General features: G+C 39.1%; 2 protein-coding genes across 2 annotated transcripts; both read left to right on the top strand.

The window, feature by feature from the left end:
• The first annotated feature begins 2,920 nt into the window (after positions 1-2,920).
• LOC115015852 (uncharacterized) lies at positions 2,921-11,736 on the top strand. Its single transcript, XM_029443451.1, has 5 exons — positions 2,921-2,992; positions 8,469-8,635; positions 9,386-9,481; positions 9,585-9,752; positions 10,454-11,736. Exons 1-5 carry the CDS (start codon positions 2,986-2,988, stop codon positions 10,619-10,621), a joined length of 606 nt encoding a protein of 201 aa, XP_029299311.1. The 5' UTR covers positions 2,921-2,985; the 3' UTR covers positions 10,622-11,736.
• A 5,910-nt stretch (positions 11,737-17,646) lies between these two features.
• LOC115015962 (serine/threonine-protein kinase SBK2) lies at positions 17,647-22,375 on the top strand. The gene is given in 6 exon segments (XM_029443623.1): positions 17,647-17,775; positions 20,466-20,610; positions 20,689-20,891; positions 21,031-21,192; positions 21,736-22,152; positions 22,154-22,375. Coding segments are annotated over 6 exon segments (1,155 nt in total). The 5' UTR covers positions 17,647-17,769.
• The last annotated feature ends 1,852 nt before the right edge of the window (positions 22,376-24,227 follow it).

Raw genomic sequence — 24,227 nt, 5'->3', positions numbered from 1 at the left:
TTTCAGTGTTTGATGCCTATAAATAGACAATCCATGTCAAAGCAGGCCAAATGCCAAAATCTGTCTTTTCATGCCTTTGCTGAAAGCTTTAGTACAGGTGCTGGCTCGCAGCATTTCATATTTAGATGGCAGTTTTTTGTTCTGAGTGTACTCTGTTGTTGCCAGTATTAAATGTAATATTAAACACCTTTTAGAATTTGTTTTCAAACTTTCTGTGAGCTCATATTCGATTCAACGAGCAAAAAATAAACCTTGCATCTGTCAGTCATTTGCATGCTGCCTCCCCCACTCGCTCATTCACTGCTGCATTCCTCACATTCCTCCATTCAAGGGAGGTCAGAACAGAGAGAGAGAGAGAAAAGGTAGAAGATATCCGGAACGTGGGTGGTTGAGTAAATGATTAGTGGGCCTGTGAAAACCACTATTGAGGAAAGGCCACCCCCTAAACCCCCCCTTACACACACAGCCTGAAACACACAGCCTTCCATTACCCCATATGGCATTATCTTTGATGACAAAAGGAGGCCGACAGAGTCAGACCTGGAACCGTTATGACGTATGTTTCCGTGCATCACTTTCACTGGCACAAAGTTCAGCAGTTCAGCTTTTGATGCCAAACAGCATCTGTGATCTGATGACAGTCACATATACATTTATAAAGAAACAAAAAAAAAGGGGGGGTTGGGTTTCAGGAGGTTTGAGGATTTCAGGATGCAGCTCTCATGTTTTTGTATCATGGTGGGTGGAGATTTAATATCGCAAACATTTCATAGGAAGCAGGAAACCAGTAGCTTCTCGGAAACTCTAAAACGTCATTCTTCAGATGCAATTTGAACCCAATGATAATGCAACTAAGATTCAGGCCAAACCACTGTTCAATGAATGAAGTGAGTAATATAATGATGCTACACTTTAGCTTTTTTAAGCTGACATTTCATGCAGAGTGACTTAAAGTGAGTGAGTAAGTTATGACTTATTAAACAAAAGTTGAACCAGGTCATACTCTGCTGTGTATCCAAAACTTTCCATTCATATACTAATTAGCAGCAGCATAAAGGAAAAATACCTGCATTTAGTTTTCTTTGTCAACATAACAAAGACACGTTTGAAATGTCGACTGCAAAATGTAAATGTGGAATATATCTGTAAAATGATAACAGATTTTATTAGTTTCCTACTATATCTACTTTTTTACCTCCACCAAGGAGGTAATATTTTCAGCTCTGTTTGCTTGTTTGTCTGTTTGTCTGTAAGCAGAATTACGCAAATAATACTTGGTGGAAGAGTTTAGCATGGGCCATTACCTTACACATACCTATAAGTGCATTTCCATCCACATGTTTCTTTTGAGCATTTTCAATTAATAAGAGTGAAAATGCCAGAAATATGATTTTTAAAAAGTTTAAATATCACAAAAAACATTTTAATGTTTTGCTGTTTTATTCACATACGGCTAGCGGATGCAAAGGTTTTATTTTGGCTATAAGACTTAAGACTTCTGTGAAGTACACAGATATTACAATTTCTGAGTTGTAAAAAATTGCGAAACAATTACGTTTCTTCTGGCCAAACAAATGAGTAACATATAAACATAAACTTAATGCCAGTGTCTGTCTGCTGTTTGTTGTGTGTAGTGTAGATACTTGCTGCGATTAAAACTTTGAGAGCGGTTGAGAGTGAACAAAAACATTTAAGATGTAGGCAGACAGCGAGACAATAAACTGAAGCTCACTATAAAGCTGAGTGGAGCTGCAGATTAAGTTGATCATTCTCACTTTTATCATCTTTATCACATTGTCACATTGTTTTCACATCGTTTTTTGTTATATTTTATGTATAAAAATATTGATATCGCTGCTTTAATCAGGCTTCAACCACAATCAAACTAAAACAGATGCATTGTTGAAACATTTCAAACGTAACTTTCAGTGAGGGGAACTGACGTGATGCTGACGATGCGTCACATAAGAACCATTTGAAGAGTCAAATCTCAACTCTGTAGAATTTGCAGAAGAATAACTTCAATTTTCGGAAAACCAGGATAAATAATTTATTCCGTTTCTAGATTTGTTCTGTCTATGGCGAGAATATTGTCAGACCATCATGTGCAAACATTTTGAAAACATCACTGTTCTTTGAAATTCAAAAGATTCCACAAGAGCAAATATGCAGCAAAAGTATCAAAACTATTAAACCTCAGAATTTCCGTCTTGTTGAGTTTTAGTTCCTTTTATCCAGGTCGGTTTTATTAATGTAATTACTGGCAGGAAGCCGCACTGGGAGCTGCCTAGTATGACCACAGACTTGGTTGAGAGTATTTCTCCCCTCTTTGTTTACTTTAGTTTATCATCTTTCCTGCATTCATTAATAATGTGCTGTGCTGCGGGGATTTCATCACTTCCTCTGCACACTTAACGTTTCCCTTTTTTCCTTTCAAATACTTGTTTTCTGTTTCCTGTTGTCTAAATCAGCAGGATTATAAATAAAAGAGAAGACATTTGGACATGACATAGGAGAGGTTTCAGTGTAGAAAACGTTATTTATCATATGAGTAAATGATCTTTTCTTCTTCTTGTCACTTTCTGCCTTGTTAAGTTTTAGTTGTATTCACTTGTGTGTGAACAAGAGACAAGAGAAGTTAAAAGAAGGTGCTGACATCAGGCTACACAGGGAGGGGGGAGGAAGGAGAGATAATTGCTCAATTTGGTATTTTCTGATTCTTGTATTTCATCAAATTTATGAAATGATTTACCTCAACAAAGAAAATTCAGTTGAGGGGGGTTAGAGGATGGGGGGGTTGCTAGTCCAGCGTGGGTGTTGATGCTTTGAATTGCGACGATGGCTGATGACTCAGGTGATGTGTCATGCTGCCGTGCTATAAAAGAGAACTTTTACATTTTGTCCACACACACACAAACACACACACGTACAGTATACACACTGGACTCAGAAGGAGGTTTGTTTACTACAGCAGGAGCAGAAAAGATGAAATGTAAGTTTGTTTATGATACTTGTAGAGAGTGAGTGAAGATATGTGTGTGTGTGTGTAGAAGCATGTGTGTGTGTTAGTGTAGAGGAGGAGGGCTTTACTACACGTGGTCTTTACTGTGAAGTGAGAGAATCAATGTGTGAATGAATGAATGAGTGAGTGTGAAACACCATGTTAGCTGCAACTTAAAATGTGACTTAAAAAGTTTCATTCATTTAACAAACTTTTTGGTGTCAGGTTTGGTGTGTGTGTGTGTGTGTGTGTGTGTGTGTGTGTGTGTGTGTGTGTGTGTGTGTGTGTGCGTGTGCATGTGTGTGTGTGTGTGTGTGCGTGTGTGTGTGTGTGTGTGTGTGTGTGTGTGTGTGTGTGTGTGTGTTGGGGATTTCCCTGAATAGTTTGAACTTGTCAACAACAGGATTGTGTCCAGCAGCATCAGACTTATTGTACTCAAACAGTAAAACACCTTTTCTTGAATATTTACAGATATACAGTGTATTATCATCAGCTTTGTTGTTTATCTCTTTTTGATGGACATTGTGTCAGATTAGGAGTTCATAGTGTCAGAAATTCATACTGTGACTTGGTCGAAATCTCAACCAATTAGAGCTTTCACATTTTATTCACATGGTGATTGGTTGAAGCCGGGGAGCGACTTACTTACTCCACCTGACAGCAACAGTAAGGTGGTGTATGTAACCACGGTTTTATGAATGAAATGGCCCTAAACTCCTCCGAAACGCATTTTCTAATGACATAGAAGCTCTGGGTGGCATTAACTTGGTCTCCAGCACCACTGTAAGGAATCTTGGCATCATCTTTGATCAAGATCTATAATTTGTGATATTGGGCTATACAAATAAATTTGATTTGATTTGAAAGTGAAGCTTGTGTCTCACTGAGCAGTGAAAGTCTGTCACAGTCACATATGTTATTATGGGTCTGACTTTGACATTACATAACACTCTTATTAAGTCAAACACAACTAGTTGATTACTAACTAATTCCTAAAACTTGCTGAGTCACCGTTAACCGCAGTGTGTGCGTTTGTCTAAGGGAGATGAAACGTAGAGTCAGGTAGACAGACGGTGATGTCATCAGCGCACATCATCAGGGCACTTACTGTAATGTATTTTGCACTGTATGAGGATTGATCATGGATGCATCAAGAGAGTGTTTGCTGACAGTCTGCCAGTGGCTGACTGTGTACTGCAACTGTAGACTCCACTTCCTGGTTGATGTCACACAGTCCGTGTCAAGTTTGATGATGTAAGAGGAAACAGGACACTGCAACATGTGATACTGCACAAAGCAGTTGCATAGTTTGGAAAGTCATAACACATTAAACAGATTATTATTACTATTATTGACCATTTTCTGAAACAGGCCAGATGTTTTTAGGTTAATTTTCTTAATTCTAGGTAACTGTTGGTTTTAGTTAATTTCTCTAAAGCAAAGTTGCGATGTTTAAAGGCACAATGAGTAGGACTTTCCTAAAAAACAATGTACAGAGAAAAATAATGCCTCTCAATATGAAGACTCACTATAAGTGTGTGGCGGTGTCTGTATCTGCAGAACCCTCTACCTTGATTTTCTCTTTTCTTTTCCTTTTGCTATGCTCGGGGTGTTTCCGTAGTGCCGTATAGCCGTAGTGAGCGTAAGCATGCATGCAAAAGGAAGCTACAAAAATGTAGGACACATTGCCCAAAGAAACACAAATATAGCGAGGTGCACTGTCAAGCGGACAAAGCTTGTTCCAAAACTGGAAGGAATCTGGAGTTGGCTTTCACCTGCTGGCTAGCACCGTAACCAGGGGCCAACTTTGAATGCTGTGTTTATGAACCACAACCGACAAATCCTATAGGATATACTCATTGTACTTTAAGAGTTAGTTGCCAATTAGCATTCACGCATTATGTTCTCAGAAATAACACTCGGAAACTAAACAATTAGCTGTGATGGATGTTGTGGAAAGGACAAGGGTTTCAAAGTTTCAGTTCTCTCTCAACACTAAAAGCATCAAAGAACACATCAACAGTGAGTTTTCATGACAAGCAGACTACTGCATTTCTATGTAATGGTTATGTAATTACAAACTGGAGTTATATCAAATTATATTTGGTCATTGCACTTGCAGACATGCTAAAACATGTCCCCGATCATCTTAGTTAAGGATTCACAGATGTCTTCTCTCTTGCTGCTGCCAGTAAAAAATAAACCCAACATGGTGTTCTCCCAAACTTCTGCTTTTCAGGAGCCAAAGTAACAGAACATATTTGGCAACTTGGCTGAAGTTGGCTGGGTCTGTATATTATCACCTTATAAAGTTGTAATTGTAAACATGTTAGATTTGGAGTCATTTGTCTGGCCACTAGTAAGTCCAATATTCACTCTTAATTTAGCTCTGTTTTGTTTTTTGTTTTTTTGTTGTAAACTATTGCCTGCCACTGCTGGCCGTAAAGCACAACAAAACTATGAGTTAAAAGACACTAAAAAGCTTTGCAAAGCTGACGGAAACTTCAGAGGTAGGTGATTGAAAGTTACTGTAACTGTTTTTTCATGTTGTTTTTGGAGGAAGTTGATTGGGCATGTGCAGGGCACTTCCTGCCAGATGCTGTTCACGACCCCTTCAGAAGTTCATCAGAAGTTCTTAGGTCAGCTGAGGAAATGAGGCGTTCACTGTGTCAGGGAGAACACGCAGCGTCTGTCTGACAAGAAATACGTCAGAAACTGTGGAAGTGCGTGAGACGCTGCATGCATGTGTTGATGTTTCGTGTGTGAGCAGCGTGTGCTGACAAAATTGCCTGCTAAATACATCAAGGACGGCCAATTCCCTCTGCTTCTTAAGCATTTCTGCTCTGAGCTGTAATGCTTTCACAGCTGTTTACTCTGCCAAAACCATGACTGTACACTACACTGCCGGGGGATGTTTTTCTAGTATGACAGAAGGGTTTTTGCTGATGTCTTCTTCAGTAATTTTCCAATAGTGTGATGAATCTATTCCAATTATTTTTACCAGGCCTGTTATTGAATGTAGAGAAATTGTGCAATAACTGATATTTAATTAGATATTTTGGCAGAAAGCTGTGCGTGCACTTATTCATTGGCTGTGAGTGAACATCTGTTTGTTGTCATTTAGGGCTCTATGGGATTATATGTCTTCAGTGTTGCTCCACTTTGGAGGCAGTAATCATCGTATTAGTGTAGTTTTCATGTTATTAAATAGAATTTAAGTTGAAGGTTTCTCTTCCAGTTCCCTCACATCACCTCACCTGAGCTCAATACAACTGTAGAAATGCTGTCAAACAGACTAATACTAAATACTAAACTAAATATATGTATATATATATATACATACATACACATATATATATATATATATATATATATATATATATATATATATATATATATATATATATATATATACACACACACATACACATATATATACACACACACATACACATATACACATACACAAGGAGAAGGTAAAATAGAAATAATGACGGGCTTTTACAATAAAGCAAAACAAAGAATAAATCTGAAGACTTCTTTTATTAAACAGATAAAACTGCATGAAAACTTTAAAAGTAGACTTCCTTTTGTACCAGGAACAATGCCTCTGTTACAAAAGTGAACTGGATTTTCCTCACATTGACCTTAAAGTTACTGCAGTTAGTGTTTGATAGTGAAAGTGTTTAAAGTGCACCGTGTCAGACACTCTTGACAAAGTGAATGTTTTCCCTGTAAGGGGTCAGGCCTGTGACGTCACCACATAGATTGATCTGAGTCAGACCGCTGCGCCCACAGCATACCTCTCATTCCTTCACCCTGATCTAACACTAACGGACAGTTCATTTCTTTGTTGGTCTGGGTAATAGGATTTCTGAAGTTGCATAAACAAGCGGATAGATTACAGACATGAGCTATCTTGATTAAAGTATAATTTCCTTTAATAGAGATCATCACTGATAAATAAAGCTTAAGAGAACAAGACAAAACTAACCACAGGGGATTTGTGGGAAATATACATTTTCAGTTTGATTGAAAGAGTTCTGGATAAAAAGACAGAGAGATCATAGCTTGAGGATTCTTTTTATATTAAACACGGGGTGAAGGGATCAAATATAGAGGCCACTCACGAGAGTTACACCGAAAACATAATGACACAAAATGATCACAAGTCCTTACACCTAAAAATGCTGCACACATTATAAGAGCTTTGTTGATTTTGTACCTCTGTTGGTGAATGAAAAAACACCAACTGTATAGTTTTAATATTATTTATATTCATGTTTTAATAGACCTGGACATGTCAACATGTTTAACAATGTGTCAAAGCACTATGCTATGTGAAAGAAGTTGCTCTTAGTGATAAACCCGAGCAGAATCTTCACTGAAGTTCCCCGCAGCTTTACGGAGCTTTCGGCATTCAGCTCATTGTTTTGGTTTTACCGCCCGCAATTTCTGCTCCTTTAACCTTTTTCTAGCAGCAGCAGGAAAGTGTTTTCAGTGAAAAAGCTAGAAAAAGAGTTGGTGGAGATCAAAAACAGATAAAATAAAAGTAGAGTGAGTATTTGACTTAGATTTTTCACATGGCCAGAAACACGACTATACACCCATCCATCCGCCCTGGACCTCCTCAGCAGAGTTGATATAAGAATACTCTGTAGATCATTTTGAGCCGTTTTATTAACAAGCAACTCGTTTTTACTGACACGATTATTTGCAGGATCGCAAAACCTTTTTCTCAGAAATACAAATGATCAGTCTGCAGAAATCTGTCTATTTCCTCCCCTCACACTCACACACATTCAGCCCACTGAATATGCTAACAGTAAATCAGCGTCTGACCTATTTTGGTCTCTAAATCTTTTTTCACACAGCTGACCGCAGAATCTGAACTGCTGATCTTATCAGGTTTTTTTAAACGTCTGGACAACAGGATGTTTCTTCTAACTGATGATAGCATGAACTGGCAGTGATGCTGACACAAAGGTTTATTCAACGTATACGAGCCTTTGAATTCTGGATGAATATCAGCCTTTCCCTTATTATTTATTATGTTTTTTGTTTTGGTCTTATTGTTTTGCTTGTTCTTCGCTGGGTAATCCCTACGCAGGCATGTGCCTACATTTTAAAAGGTGATTCCCCTACTGCTGCGGCAGATACAGATTGTAGCATTCACAAAAGCACACTGTATGCCTTCAGATTCATCTTGCATGCTTTCTAGATTTACTGCAGCTTTGTGGTTGTGAGATGCTACACTCTCCGCCGCAGCCCAGTTGCCATCTGTTGTGGTCGTCTGTGTAGTTGTGTGTGCAGCTGTAAACACAGTGAGCAATCTGCTGCTGAATGTTATTCTGCATGACATGTCAGTGTCTTTGAAATAATGTGGTGCTACAAGTGGAAGAGCTGGCAAACTTATTTTAATATGTCATTAACAGTCTTTTTAAAATATATATTCTTTTCTTTTCAGTAATCCATGACTGCACTCCTTGTCTCCTCCACCTGCTGCTATTGGCTGAGCTGTTTGTCCATACGTCATCTCATCCCGCCCACCGCTCCCCTCTCTGTGGCTTGTTTAGATCAATGATCCATCAGGTGCAGAGGTTGACAGATTTATCCAAAGAACTCCACGACTTGGTAAGATTTCACTCCATACTGCCTGGACGATCTATATATACTTCTAAAAAAATATGTTCAGTTTGTTGATGTTGCCTCAATTTGTAGGGCTTAAAGTTTCCTATTAGGGTGAAAAAATAAAATAGTTTTAACTTTAACTGTCATTATGTCAGAATGTATTAATCATTTTAATAGTAGATGTATAGTAAATATAGTAAAAGCTTTGATAACAAACAGATCAGTAAAGGTGGTTGATAGAAAATATAAATTAGAAGACAAATATAATAATTCTTTGCATTAAATACATTATTTATGAGCTTTAATTATAGAACTGTCTGTACATCAATTTTATTAGACGTAATTATTCCTCCATACAAGGTAGTCGGAAGACTTTAGATCAGGGCTTCCCAAAGACGGATCATTATATTTTTAATAATATAATATACTATATATTGCTGTTTATGCTGCTTTTATAATAAGGCAAAATTCTCTTTAAAAATGAAGGATCCCTATTTAAGAATTATTTGCAATACAATAAAATAGGTTTGCCCACCATTAAGTTTCAGTTGTGGGCTCCCCTGCTTTACACACACAGACAGACTGAGGAATAAGATTTAAAAGAAAAAATGTATTCAGAGTTTTTAAATTAACTAATTTAATTACTGATGATTTACTTCATGGTTGAACTTTTTCTCCAATTTTTCATTCAAAGTGTTTAAACGCCCTGTTCTGTTTTTAAAGCAACTTTCACTTCTCATCATGTTCCAACAGACAGATGATGAACTCATAAACTTTGAGGCTGTGGAAAACAGACTGGACGGTCTTCCTGACGTGCAACACACTGCAGCTCATTTCAACTCATGGAAGGTAAAGTTTCTGGAATCAAGGAAATAATTTCTCTGCAACACCTTGATTAAGAAAGGTAGCGTGTAGTAGGTACATTTATATTTCTTCTCTCTGCCCTCTACAGATGAACGAGTCACTCTCCCAGCTGTTTGTGGACACTCACTCCTTCAGGCTGCATGTTGACTGGTTAAAAACAGCCAAAGAAAATGTCAGTTTTTTCTCCCAGCCAGCGGAGGACACCAGCTCTCACCTCCTGCAGCTGTCCAACCTCATGAATGCATCTCTTCACCAGGTGAGAAGACCAGCATGGTTTGGATCATATACAAGGATTATTTGGACAATAATTTAACCCCAAAATAAATTATATATATTTTAAAATGAAGAGAGAAATGGTAACGACATAACTTTTTACTCAAGTTATTAACAGTGATAGAAAACAAAGGTAGGTATTATAACATTTTATATTGGAATTATAAATGGATACAGGAAACAGTCATCTGTAAATAGAAAATGGATCAAATGCTTGAAAATTGCTAAATCAAAAAGAAAAGAAAACATGAAAAATGACATGGAATAACAGACAGAGAGAAATACTCATAAGCAAGGTTTACTAAATACATATCTGGAAAAATTTAATATCATCACACTTACAGAACACTTGTAAAATATGAAAAATATGATGTATAAATGCAAATGAGACCAGAATACTCAGCACAATATCATATTAATGTTTTCTTTGACATCTACATCTTGTTTGGCTCAGCATCATTTGGTTCAGTTACATTTATAGTTTAAAAAATATGAGAATAAGGAGAATATAAAGAAAGACTCACATAAAGAAACAAGAACAAAGTGAAAAAAACTCTGGAGTGCTAATTTCACATTAAACTCAGATGGTGAAAGTTGTGCAGTTGAAGAGAAATAATCAGATTTAATTTGTCTTCCAAGCTGCTGCCTTGACCTCTAAACTTTGATGATTCTTTGTGTCTTCAGATCAGTGAAGAGGTTCCTCAGTCACCGTCTCCCTCCCTCCCTGTCGTCTCCACAGCCTTTGATGTGCTCCAGTTCTCCATTGAGATCTCTGAACGGCTACAAGTCTTTTGTAGCTGGTCAAAAAGAATTTTGAAGCATCTCCAGAGAAGCATCTGCCCTCGACCTTAAGCCTTCACCCTCAGCACATAAGGAGCTGCTAATGTCTTCCTACAAAACCACTGTTAACTTATATGAATTTTACCCAGCGAGGGATTTTAAACATGGCAATGTCAGTCTGTTGGTCCACCACTTTGGTCAAGACTGAAATATCTCAACAACTTTTGAATGTTTTGGCCGTGGATATTGGTTCAGATATTTATGGTGCCCGCTGAATGCATTTCCTTGAGTTTGGTGATCCCTTGACTTCTCCTGTAGCGCCACTCACAGGTCAGTTTTCACTTATCCAGTGAAATATTTCAACGTCTACAAGATGGATTGGCACAACATTTGGTACAATCCATCATGGTCTCCAGAAGATGAATCACTTTGGTGATGCTTTTGACTTTACCTCTAGCGTCATCACCAGGCCAACACTTCAATTAGTCTAAAACTTTGGTTCATGACCATAAATCTGCAAAGCTAATGACATTCCCAACAGTATTAGGTTATGTTTAGTGCTACTCAGCAAACATAAGCAGCTAGCATGCTTATCTAAGATGGTGAACATTATACCTGCTTAGCATCAGTATGTTAACATTGTCATTGTGAGCAAGCTGATGTTAGCTACAAACTAATGGGAATAATAAGAATGTCAGGAGTCCAATAATAGAGTTGAAACTGTTTTGATGCAATAACAGCAAGAAGTTGAGTTCCAGATGCATCAATTCAGCAGTAAAAGAAAATGTAAGTTTATCGCATGTTCTTAAGAAAGTATGTGTCTGTCTTATTGTACATGTTGGCGTATTTATACAGTGTTCAGAGGCACTCCCACCTGTGACTCTACTCTCTTTGAGACTGTTTACATTCACAGTGCCTGAGCTAAATGCAAGAAAATGTTGTGGAACTATTAATATTTGTCTAATGTTGTTTTTCTATTTAGGATGCTATTTATGAACTTTTTATATTATAGAGTGAGATGCAGGCATCTCACTTTTTTTCTATGGGTTATCTATTATGTAATATTTAATAATATTAATAATAAAGTATTGTCATACAGTAGTGCCTTTTACAGTATTATTTATACATTTTGTATGTTTTGTTTTTGTAAGTTTAACATGAAGTCATCAATAAAGTTTTACACTTGAAACAGAGATCTGACGCTGCATGGTGATGTACTGTACTGGTTAACACAATCACACTTTAGACCACACTGCATCAATCATCACATAACAAAAGATAAATCAAAATAGTGGAAATAATCTTATTGGTTGAAGTGAAACTCAGAGGGTAAGGAAAGCAAAAAAGAATATATATGTATACATTGCAAACTTTGATGGTAAGAGTTTTCTTTGTATTTACTTCCTTTTTAAAGTCCTCCACAAATGAAACAATTAGTTAATGTATTATTTAAATATTAGATTGTTTTCTCTTAGTCAGATCACATTTTCAATAAAATTGTGGTCTTACCTTTACTTGTAAATGAAGTCCTTCTGGACAAAAATCTCCATCACTTTTTTGTAAAGGTCCTCCTTATCTTCTTTTAGTTTTAATAGTCTCCCCGTCTCAATGGAGATTATTGCCAGGGATGAAAGTCGTCCTTTGTCAGTCCTATTCCGACTGTATGTTTTGAGTCTTTTCAATGCTGAGAATGACCTTTCCACGGACAATGTTGTAGCTGGAACAGTGAGCACCAGCTGGAGTAACTTTGTCGCCTAAGGAACAGTCTGCATCAGGCCAAAAAGCTGAGAAGCTGTCCAGGATATTTACATTCATTCCTCACCGTTTGTGAGCCATACAGTCCGATGAGATCAGCCTTCCGTCTAACAAAGTCAAAGAACCTAGCATGTTTTGACTAGGCTCTGCAGTTTGGTGTCATCAAAATGTTGTGACATTTCATAAAACTTTGTACAATCGACCAAACTCCTGTCTTATGCGTTCAACAGCTCCAATTGTCGCGCACAACAATATCCAATGTCCAAAAAGTGTATCGGTTTCATTGAAAATGCCCTCATATGCCATAATTAAAAAGCATGTTGATGCTTTTGAAAGCCACGATCATATCCAGGGCCATCATTAGCACGTCATTATCCCAACTGTCAGGATTTTCGCTCATGATACGGAATACCAGATCAGATTGATACATGCTTATTGTCTGCAACAGCCTAGAATTTGAGCTCCATCGTGTGGGCGCTGCTCTTGGTAAACGTCGCTTCACAACATCATCCAGTAAGTGGGTGCGCTTTACGGACCAACTAAAAACATTTCCTAGGCCCTCAACTGTTTTAAAGAAAGTTCTACACTCAGGGATGCATTTAGCTGAATGCCACTGTACGAGGTTCAGTTTGTGTGCGTAGCAGTGGGTAAACATGGCCTTAGGCACCTTTTGTTTAATTTTGGCCTGCACTCCATTAAGCTCTGATGTCATCACAGAAGCTCCGTCATAAGTCTGAGCTACCAGCTTTTCAACAAAATTGTATTTCTCCAACACTCCCAGAACATACTCAGCTATAGCGGGGGCTCGTCTGTCATCACTCACATCATCAAATCCTAAAAGCGCCTCCTTCACTTCACAGTCCACTTCACTTTTAGTCACATAGTGCGAAATGACAGAGATCTGGGCTTTGTTTGTAACATCCGTTGTCTCGCCTACTTCTACAGCAACCAATGGGGCTGCATTAATCTCCTTTTTAATATAATTTCTAATCACATCACCGACTGCTTCAATTAAATCAGTTCTGTATTCTGTTTGACAAGCCAGAAAACATAGTGGATGTCTCCAAATGTCTGGCTAACCTTTCATCTTTCTCAGCAAGAAGCATGTAATAGCTCTACATAGTTTCCACGATTAGAAGAGATTGTACTCTTATCGTTACCACGAAATGCCAGCTCCTGTTTGGCTAGGAAGCAGGTTGCATTAATGAGGTCTTTTAAAATCTCTCGGTTTTCCTTTACCTTAGCATTGTGGATGCTAATATTTAGTCTCCGCTGTTCGTTCAAAGCCAAATCTATCCTTGAGGTTCCAAAAGTTTTTTAAGCAATCTGGCTTTGAACGTGAGTAGTTGATATTTCATGTTTGCTGAGGCTTCTTGGTAAATTTTTCAAGTCACAAAATCCCATATTAGTCCAGACATTGTCACAGGTTGAGAACAAAAGGCAGGGAAAGCAGTAAAGGCGGTTTTACATCGGACAGCCACACAGCCAGTCTTTTCAGGTGTACCACTCCATTTGAAAAGAGCGAGTCATCTTCTGTCCCGAAGTTTGAAGAAAATCTTTTAGCTCCGGCATTGGACTTCCATTATTTATGACCTCCTGTTTTGACAGAAAGTCCAGTTTTGAGAATTGTTTTAGTTTTGATATATAATCTTCCATTTTCATCATTTCCGTCAGTCGCAGAAAAAAACTAAACTAAACGGTGCTACAGTGCACTTGACTCTGACGTTAGCTAGCAGTAGCTTGTTGGTACTACAATGCACTTGACTCTGATGTTAGCTAGCAGTAGCTTGTTGGTGCTTACCGTCTCTGCGTAGAAGAACAGTAGCAACACGAACCTGTGAGCTCACGTGCGCCCTCTTCGGTGCGGCAGAGTACTGTCTGCCTCACCTGGTGTCTTCTCACTGTGGTTTTATGTCACATCAGCAAGACTAAATATGTTATACACATACATTACATACATTAACTGGACTATGCAAAGTCAGGACGCATAATAAAAGTGTCTGTAAACATTATATTGGCGACATACAGAGAGATAGCAACAGGCACGCGCCAAATGTATGCGCTCAACATAGTTTGCGAGGGATTGCGCAATCCGAGGAGAGAATCAACTCGTCGCTGCTGCAGCTCGCATCTCTCCTGTATCTGAACAGAAAATACGCAAAATCAGCGATTTTGAATATAAAAATGAAATCATACAGAAAATGCATTAATAGCACAGACCAGTGGACAAATATAAATGTATATTTTATTTTATTGTTATGTTTTTTTTTACTATTCCTGATGAGGCTCTGCCTCCCCTGACTGCACGTCCCTGCATCTAGGAGTACTTGGTTAAGGGAGAGATTATGTTCATGGTGTGAAGAAACCAACACTGACTTTGGACAGGAAACAGTTTTCAAAGTAAGATTATTTGCACACCTAACCCTCTACCTTAGAGGTTTTGTGGTGTAACTGCCGTTAGTCCGCAAAAAATATACATTGGGTCTTTCTTATTGTTTTTCTTGGTGTTGTTTTCAGTGTTCGTGTTATGAATTTATTATGTCCACAAACAGTAAAACATCCAGCATGTACAGCTAAAACAAGGTTAGCTACGCTCATTTTATTACCTCGATAACTTTTAAGTTAAAAGTTTGGAAGTCAGTTCATTTCTAATAATTTACCAAGAAGTTTATAATGTAAATAATTTTGTAATTTGTAATTTACTTAAAAATAAATAAAACGTGTTAAGTTGAAGTAATCAAAATGGAGACAGTATTCTATTGGTACGCTTCCAGTTAATTAAACTAGCATAAACTTGGTCAGCTGAGCATTTAGAAAAGTTCAGGTAAACATACAATTACAACATATATGTAACGGTACGATCAAGACAGAAGGGAGGTGGGACTCAATTGCACGACACAGAGGCAGATAAATGTTGAATGGAAATAGTCTTTACTGAAACCTTTGCAGTTGCTATGGTGCACGCATAGACAGTTGATCATACAAAGTATCAAGGGGTAATCCAGGAGCAGAGTCAGGTCACGGAAACTGAGGTCGAGGAAGCAGGGGAATCAAACGCTTGGGAAACAGGAAGACGGGACTAATGCATGGAACTCTTGACATTAAAGTACGAAGACGAACTGGCAACGAGAGACAAACAAAACAGACTATATATACACCAAGAAGTGAGAGGGAACGAGACACAGGTGAGGACACTAACAGATACTAACAGATTGGGAACACCTGGGGGTAGGAAGTAGAAACAACAGAGAACAGGTAATTAACTAAATAAAACAGGAAGTACAAACACAACACAAAACATCTAACGAACAGGCCGAGATAATATACAGAGAATATAAATGAATAATAAATGAAGGATACCATTTTACATAGCAGTACTTTAAATAAAATGCATTTGGAATTCAATAACAGATTATAAACGAAGCACATCTAGCTAACTTTGTCTTTATTGTACCTATATTTCAGCCTGGTCTTCTAAAAATGATGTTCACATACAACGAAACTGTATCTTCAATTATGTTTTGAGGGAAATGTATTTTCTCCTGGATTTAATTAGTTTTGGACCAATCACAAATACGTTCCAAAGTCTGTGAAAGTCCACGTAGGGAGGAGGTTGAAGTGGATGGAACACAGGACGTTCACCCAGGAGGCTGCTGCTTGTGTCCCATGTGAGACCAAAAGTTAACGTTGACTTTGTTCAAATTTACTTCCGTAACTTAAATAACATCACAAACTTATTTAAAGGAAGGCCATTTTGCAGGGGACAGTTGCTCTTCTTTTATGAGATTGTTAGGAAATAACAGACATGTCAAATAAAGCGCAAATAACACTTCCAAAAGCTCTGCCTCTAACACATCTGCTGCTGCAATGCAAACACTGGTAAAGCACTGAGGTTAAAAGCCTCCACAGAAGGCCAAGTGACACACACAGGAATGCACAGACCACTGTCGTTCAGCTGTGCTCTGTATGAGCGAGCTGGAGTAACACAAAATTACTTGCATAATGTCAGTGTGTTGACATGTGGCAAACAGATGATCTCACACGCAGACAGACTTTCGCTGTAACTAACCCCGGCCTCCAGGGAAAGCCTGAGTGATCCTGCAGTTGTACGGACTGCGGTGACTGGGAGCAGCTGAGAGCTTCATCTACAACCCACAGAGGGTCTGGGTAGAGGGAAATTCTTTAACTGGAAATAGAGAGAGAGAGAGAGAGAGAGAGAGAGAGAGAGAGAGAGAGAGAGAGAGAGCGTGACAGCTGATACTGTGATTTGTTGATTGAAAGATCAACAGTGAAATATTGTCTGGATGTCCCTCTCAACAGTGGGAACAACACACACACATTCTTCCAGGCAAACATTCTATGTTGTTCTTCCTCCGGCTGCCAGAGGACACTGTTTACTGCAGCTTATGGTCAAAATGCAGCTCAGTAGATGCATCTTCTACTCACACAAAGGGAGTGGAGAGATACATGGGGGGGGGGGGGGGGGGGGAAGAAACATAACTATAGATTTTGTAGAGTTCCTCCAAATAACTATCCAACCTTTACTCAGATTTCTGTATCATTACCTCGGGCAAGGAGATTATGTTTTCGATTCGATTTATGTGTTCGTTTGATTGTTTGTTTCTGAGCATTAGCCAAGGAATCCATTGAATTATGGTGCAGAATCCATTATCTTTCACTTTCGTTAACATTGTGAGATAGAGCATGGGCCACCTAAAGTATATCTGTCGGCTATACAATGAAACCATCTTTACAAAGTTCTCCAAGAGTAGGTTTGTAGCTTTACCCAAACCACAATGTTTCTCTAAGTGTCATTTCTTTAGTTGTTTTTTAACTAAACTGGGGTCTAGATGGTTTCAGTAATTAAAATGAGAAAATGTTGTTTAAAGCTTTTTGTCTTAGTCCAGTTTACCAACATTATGTTGCATTCTGCATGACTCGACTGTTATCATCACCACACATCAGTCCCATATATTCTCTCTGTGATGTGACACATACTGTACAGTCCATACAAACAAACACACTTTCAAATGAGGGATGGAAAGTAGGAAGAACACACACTTTCTCTCTCTCACACACACACACACACACACACACACACACACACACACACACACACACGCACACACACACACACACACACACACACACACACACACACACACACATGCAGGACCCAGAGGGAGGACAAGAGGGAGGAGTGGAGGTGAGGACAGATCACTGTGAGATAAAAGTTGCAGCGGTAGCAGACATAAAATCCTCCAACGAGCTTGTTGGGCAGTGTGGAGAGTTCCTCCAACTAAACTGTCTTTGCAGCAGACTTAGATTCATACAATTCTGTACTGAAGGTGGAAAAAAGAGTCAGCAGACATCCTGACAGGTGCACCTGCTAAATGAAGACAATTTATGTTGGACATATTTCTGACTGAAGATCAACGGCGCTGAACTGAACCATCGGCTGCAAAATGACAGTAAGTCAAAGCTGGTGCAAGGATTCACTAACTGCTCTGAAACACACATTTAATAGATTAAAAGGGTCAGTTCACTCAATTCGTAGAAAAAAAAAGCTGCTGATAGTTTTGGTGATTTAGATTCTGAGCTCTCCGCCTCCTGTCGTCACCCGTATATAACGGTGGATGTAAGGTGGATGTAATTTTATCCGTGGTGCTCACAGCATTGGGCCTCGATGTGAATAGTTTTCATGGGAACTCATTTCTAATAAAAATAAAATTCAAAGCAGAAAGTCTGATCACATTTTCGAGGAATCATCATCAATATCAATGATGCAGTAGGACTTAACTCTATTTGTGTGTTTATTTCATTGCAACAATTATCTCTATCATGATTAATACACACCAGTCATTACAGGTTCTACCTGGTGTGTGTGTGTCTTATGTAACGTGGCGTCCGACAGAGAAGCTGTTGTGGAGACCGGCATCACCTCCTTTCACACTCGTCTGAACTCTCTCTGAGGCGTCACTCTGAACTCCTGATCCTCCACACTGGGTGGCCGTTATGTTTTATTAACAGCATCAGCAACATTTGAATGTTTCCACTTATCTGAGCAGGAATCTGAATGAATAAATGATATTCAACTTCTGCTACATTATCATCAGTGACCACTGAAACAAACATGTATTTCCAAATTTGGTGATTTGTTTCAAAGGATTCAGTGAAAATGTAACTAGTTCATAAGTTAAATAAACATTTTAAAAACATTTTATCCAAGTAATGAATTTTCACAAAGATGTAAATTTCTATTCTTTCATTTCTAATCATAAAATTGTACTTTCCGTCTTTGATTCAATCTGATGACATAAACTTTATTACTTCAAACAAGTTAGAAACATTTAAACAAATATTTTACATCAAGAACCTACTGTACAATATGTCACTATTTTTTCACAATAAAATTAATAAAAGGCTACAAACAATGATAAAAAGTGTTCAAAAGACGGACCTGGATAGCTCAGTAATTAGAGAACAGCACAAACACTGAAAGGGTCAGAGTTGAGATTCCTGTGAGACCACCCGCACTAACAATGTATTCGCCATGCATCAGACATGGACCATAAGGCATAGCTCTGCTGTAGATGCTGCACTGTCACTGCAATGCGAAATACTTAGAAATATATTGAAAATTGGGATTATCTTCGTTAGTGATAATTGTATTGCATCTGCAATGTGCAACTTGCATCTTAAACACTCCCTACTTGTAAGTTACATTTTTTAGGTGGAAGAAATCTCCACATTTGATGATAAAATGTGACCATAATGTTGCAAGCCTTTGTGTTTGTTAACTGTGAACGAAGCCTCAGTTAGGAATTCACAGTATCTGTGTACGGCATATTCACAGCTCTGAGTTGTTCTCTAATGAGCTGTAATGAGCTGCCCCATGTCTGGATGTACGGTGACACCAAAGCCCAGCCCGGGCCCAAGGGTGGCAGCTGTGGTGGAAACATCAACGTTCCACCAGACAAAACAAAGATCAGTGTGTCTGTGTGTGAAAGGATTTCATGAGGCTATTAACAGACATGTTTATACCCGTGGCTAATCTCGGGTTACATATTACATTCCAAAGAGCTGCAGGGGACTCCACTCTGAAAAGAAGCATTTTAACCTCTAAAATGTTATGGTGATGGTTGTCGAGTGGTGTGGCCGAAAGCAGGAGGGGACAGAAAAGTTTGCGAACTTACTAGCAGCAGTTTGTAAAGAAATATATGATACACTGTCCAGTTCGAGCATCTCCAACATGCATCATAACCTAGCCAACACATTCTCACTCCCAACTCGTCCAATACAGCATATTGGTCAGTGGCCCTATGTTTCAAACTATGCTGATCTACCTACACCTCTAGTGTCCGTTTTTCACGTGTCCGTTTCCTCTCGTTACATGCATACACTGTTTTTTCAAATTAAACTTCTTAGCAAAACAGCTTGGTTAAGTTCAGGGAACAAAACTATTGATTAGGTTTGGGAAAAGATTGGGGTTAGGGTTAAAATCAGTACGTTTGTTACGTAGTTAAGTACGTTGCATACGCAATGTAAATTAAGCAGTGTTGACTTTCACAGGGGAAACAAATACTGTAAGTTTTGTGTTTTTTTACCCGTCCATTCACACGACCTCTTCCCTACACGGACATTGTCGCTCGTTATACTACGTCACCTGACTTCCTTCTTTACTCCCGCCACAAACTCGGAACCGGCAATATTTTGGGGGGTTCTGGTGTAGAGAGCAGATATCCGGGAAAAGCAACTTGAGGCGCAAGAATGGAGTTGGAGTTGAGAGACGATCTCTACAACAGGATTGTTTCACATTAGCAACTTTACAAGCAAATATTCGGTCAATTAAAAGCTAAATCATCGTCAGATGATAGCCGATGGGTCCTGATATTGCATTTCCACAAATGCGTTTCGCCTGTCCAAACAATGTTTACCTGCATGTGTTTTTGTTGAATATCTTGCTCATTTACAAAAGTCACAGATCTCTACATCCAGAAAAATGTTGTGATCAGTACATCTCATCTGAGATCACCCCTATGTCAGAATGTCAACAGTCTGTAATGTGAGTTGACCTTACATTTGAGGTTTTATAGTAATATAACTTCTGCTCCAAACAAACACATTTAATGTCGCCTTTTTGTTCTGTGTGTGTTTCCAGGCTGCCACGAAGCTTCTGGATGAGATGTGCCATCTGACGGCTCAGTCTCTGACACCAATGGACACATCGGAGCACTTCAAGGTCCTAAAGCTCCTGGGTGAAGGCTCGTATGGCAAAGTCATGCTAGCTGTACACAGGCAGAGAGGTGAGGGGGGAATCTAATGTTCATTATAGCCTTAACACACCAAAAGAAAAACCTATATCTTTCCTGTGTATCCTCCAGGTACTCCGATGGCTCTGAAGTTCTTCCCTCGTGAGTCCACGTCTCTTTTCTCTTTCCTGAGGGAGTATAACCTCTCTCTGTCATTCTGCACCCACCCCTCCCTGACCAGAGCCCTGGGAATCGCATACTCCACACCTTCACACTACGTCTTCGCTCAGCAAGCAAGCCTTTTTGGCGATCTCTATGATGTCATCTTGCCTGAGGTATACAGTTATTTCAACAGAGCTATTATGTGTCGTATGAATAGTACAACACATATTTATCATGGTTGTCGTGTTGAGATTACAGTGCAACTCACACATCCTTTTCCTTCCATCATCTCCCACCCCTCTTCCTCCCCAGGTCGGTGTGGAGGAGGACTGTTGTCAGCGGGTGGTGTCCCAGCTGTGTGGTGCTCTGTCCCACCTGCACTCTCTGGGCTTTGTCCACAGAGACCTCAAACCAGAGAACGTCTTCCTGTGCGACTCGGCCTGCCGCTGGGTAAAACTAGGAGACTTTGGCATGGTCAGCATTAAACTTATATAGTACTCATACTGCACTCAACTGTCAAATGATTTTGTCCTAAGGACAAAATGGGCAATGTGATCTCATCCCTACTCGTTATATTTCATCGCTTGGGCAGAAGCACTTCACTATAATGATGCCGGGGGAGGCAGCCTTTTGAACTGTACTTGACGCAGAAGGTTTGCAGATGGTTAACGTTGTAACACATGACATAACGTTGCGGTTAAGTTTAGGTAACAAAACCACTTTGTTAGGTTTAGAAAAAACATGATGGTTTAGGTAAAAATTTGGCAGACTTATACTAGATATATATTGAATGCTTAACGAAGACATGCAGTGACTTTGCCAAAAGCGTGGAAATAAAGCAGGTGGAAATAAAGCAGGTGAAGATTAAGCGAAAACAGTCCAGGGTTTAAAGGATGTGTCAATGTACAGGAGCTTGTAACAACATTTATATTATGTTATCTATTTTGTATTTTACATATTTCTTGGCAATCACCAATTTCTTGTAGAAGTGACAAATTAATGAATATTCTCCACTAGGTGAAGGCCAAGGGCACCAGGGTCCCGGAGGTGTGGTACAGCTCTCCTTACTGCACCCCTGAGGCCGCGGTCGCTCGGGGCAATGCAGACAGCTGGAGGAGCATAAGTGACGGGATAGATGGCGTTATGGAGGATGAAGAGAAGAAAAAAGATGCAAGAGTTTGGGTGTCTGTGGAGCCCAGCACGGACAGCTGGGCGCTGGGGATCTTGACCTACGCCATGCTCACCGGCAGTCATCCCTGGGCTGAAACAGCCAGCGACTGCCGCTCATACCTGAAGTATCAGGAATGGTTTGACAGAGCAGAAGGCCCCGTTGATGAACTGGATGTGTGGGCTGAGGCACAAGGCGAGGGTGCACAGGATGTCATCGATTTAATTGGGGCAGAACTTGGAAAGAAGGACCGCCCTCCGGTAGCGCCCTCAGTTTGCATGTTTCACCCCGCTGGCCTGCTGCTTCTTCCAGTCGCTTCTCGACCCCAGGCCCCGTCTTCGTGGACGACCCGAGGTTGCGCTGAATTACCTCGGAGAGCACTGGGTGATGGAGAAGGAGAGGGTGAGGCTGGAGGAGGAGAGGAAGAAGAGTCGAGGGAAAGGAGCAATCAGGAACATAAAAGAGATGGAGGGGAGAGGAGAGAGATAAGGAGTCAAACTAATGAGAACACTGGTGAATAATGAATCACCTGCCTTTTAAATAACATGTGTTATCAAAGATATGTGATGTTTAGGTTTAATTTATTAATCCTGAAAAACATTGTTTTTAGTTTATAGTTTAGCAAACATTTTTTATTGTGTCATAAGCCATTGTGGTGATAAGCGACAAAGACATTCTCTGGTTCAAGCTTCCCAAATATGAGAATTTGCTGCTTTTCTTTTTTTGTCACTGTAAATTAAAAAATGTATTTGGACTTTTGATCAGACAAAACAACACGTAATTTTAAGCTCTCAGAACATGTTAGGGCATGTTTGTTTTTTGTTTTTTTTAACATTTTAAGTGGTTGATTGTTGCAGCCGACGACAAAGATTTGTAAAAATGTATGTAATATTTCCGCGTTAATACAAACAAGACCATAAAAAAGACCGTGAGCCTCTGCACTATATGTTACGAGAGGATGCTGTTCTTCAAATGTAGCTGAAGGTTTGAGAGCTACTTGTGATGGCATTTGTTTTTGGAATTAATTCAAATATATTTTTAATAGATTAGAAAATGTTGTAAGGTCTAAATAACTTTATCTTAAATATCAGATTTAAATTACTTGAAAAAATATTGTAACAGCTGCAGTTCTCGGGATTATTAGTGTTTAGTGGTGCTGTAAGCTGTAATGCTGTAATGCTGTAATGCTGTAATGCTATCACGTCCTTGTAAAAGATATCATCTTTAGCGCACTGCATCTATATTTGGGTTTAGACTTTCAAGTGTATTCATCATAGTAGGCCATGAACTGTATATAGACAGCAGTAGTGCCAAGTTTTTACAGTCGTAAACACGTCTGCAGCAGACTGAGCGGGGCTGTGCCCAAACCACAACACTTTGACCTGGTTTTAAAGCATAAAAACGTTTTTCAAAGGGCAGAAATATTAAGTATATCAAACTCTTAAAAAGGTTCCTCTTGGAAGTAAATAATTATACGCTGCCAACATATGTTTTACAAGCGTGTGTACTGTTTTGTCGCAGCGTAAATATTGCTGGCAGCTAGCAACCTTTAGCTAATGCAAGTTTTTGTATTTTAGCATTTTGTGGCAATTTGTACACAACTAAAGATCATGTATTCTCGTACTTTGAATGGTACACTTATGAAATGTAATGTATTCAATGTATTATAACATAAAAATACTGCAATACCAAGTGTTATTGATGTATGTTTATTTATGTTAGTGTACTATATCACAGACTTGGAGTATTAAATATAATTTCAATGCAATAAAGTGATTGTTTTTGTAAAAGGATCTTTGATAAAACAATAAATCCTCCCATGATTGTACTGTACGTCATTACGTCATCTACCCGTGTTCTGCAAGCAAAGTTATTTTTGAACAGGATTTTAAGTTAACCTTAAAAACCATGACAGCAATGTGGTATGGTTGTATCTTATACACCAACACACACAGAGGCACACACACAGTGAGGACCATCTGGAGAGCTTCCCCAGATGTTTTCAAAAATAGATCCACTGCCGTGAATTTGACACTACAACCTTTCAGCACTCAGCTCTCACCCCTCAGCCTCACAGTGCAGCCAAGTCACACACTGAACACACTGTTTCTCATGCAAATGCAATCAGCTGAATACCTACCGCACAGATTTCAGCACACAGTGAACCACAGTGACTTCTAACACAGATCTAGAAACATTGATTTAAGAAAGAAGTAGACATAACACCATAGCACTGGATTTAAATACAATTTTGGGGCTGTGTTGTGGGAGCACTGTTGTAGGTACAGGGAATGAGATTATATACAATGCAGGAAATCCTGTTTGAGCAGAAGCTCACAAT

This window comes from Cottoperca gobio, chromosome 11 (genome assembly GCF_900634415.1).
Source record: "Cottoperca gobio chromosome 11, fCotGob3.1, whole genome shotgun sequence".
NCBI classification, from domain to species: domain Eukaryota; kingdom Metazoa; phylum Chordata; class Actinopteri; order Perciformes; family Bovichtidae; genus Cottoperca; species Cottoperca gobio.
This window is presented reverse-complemented; position numbering and strand designations above follow the sequence as displayed.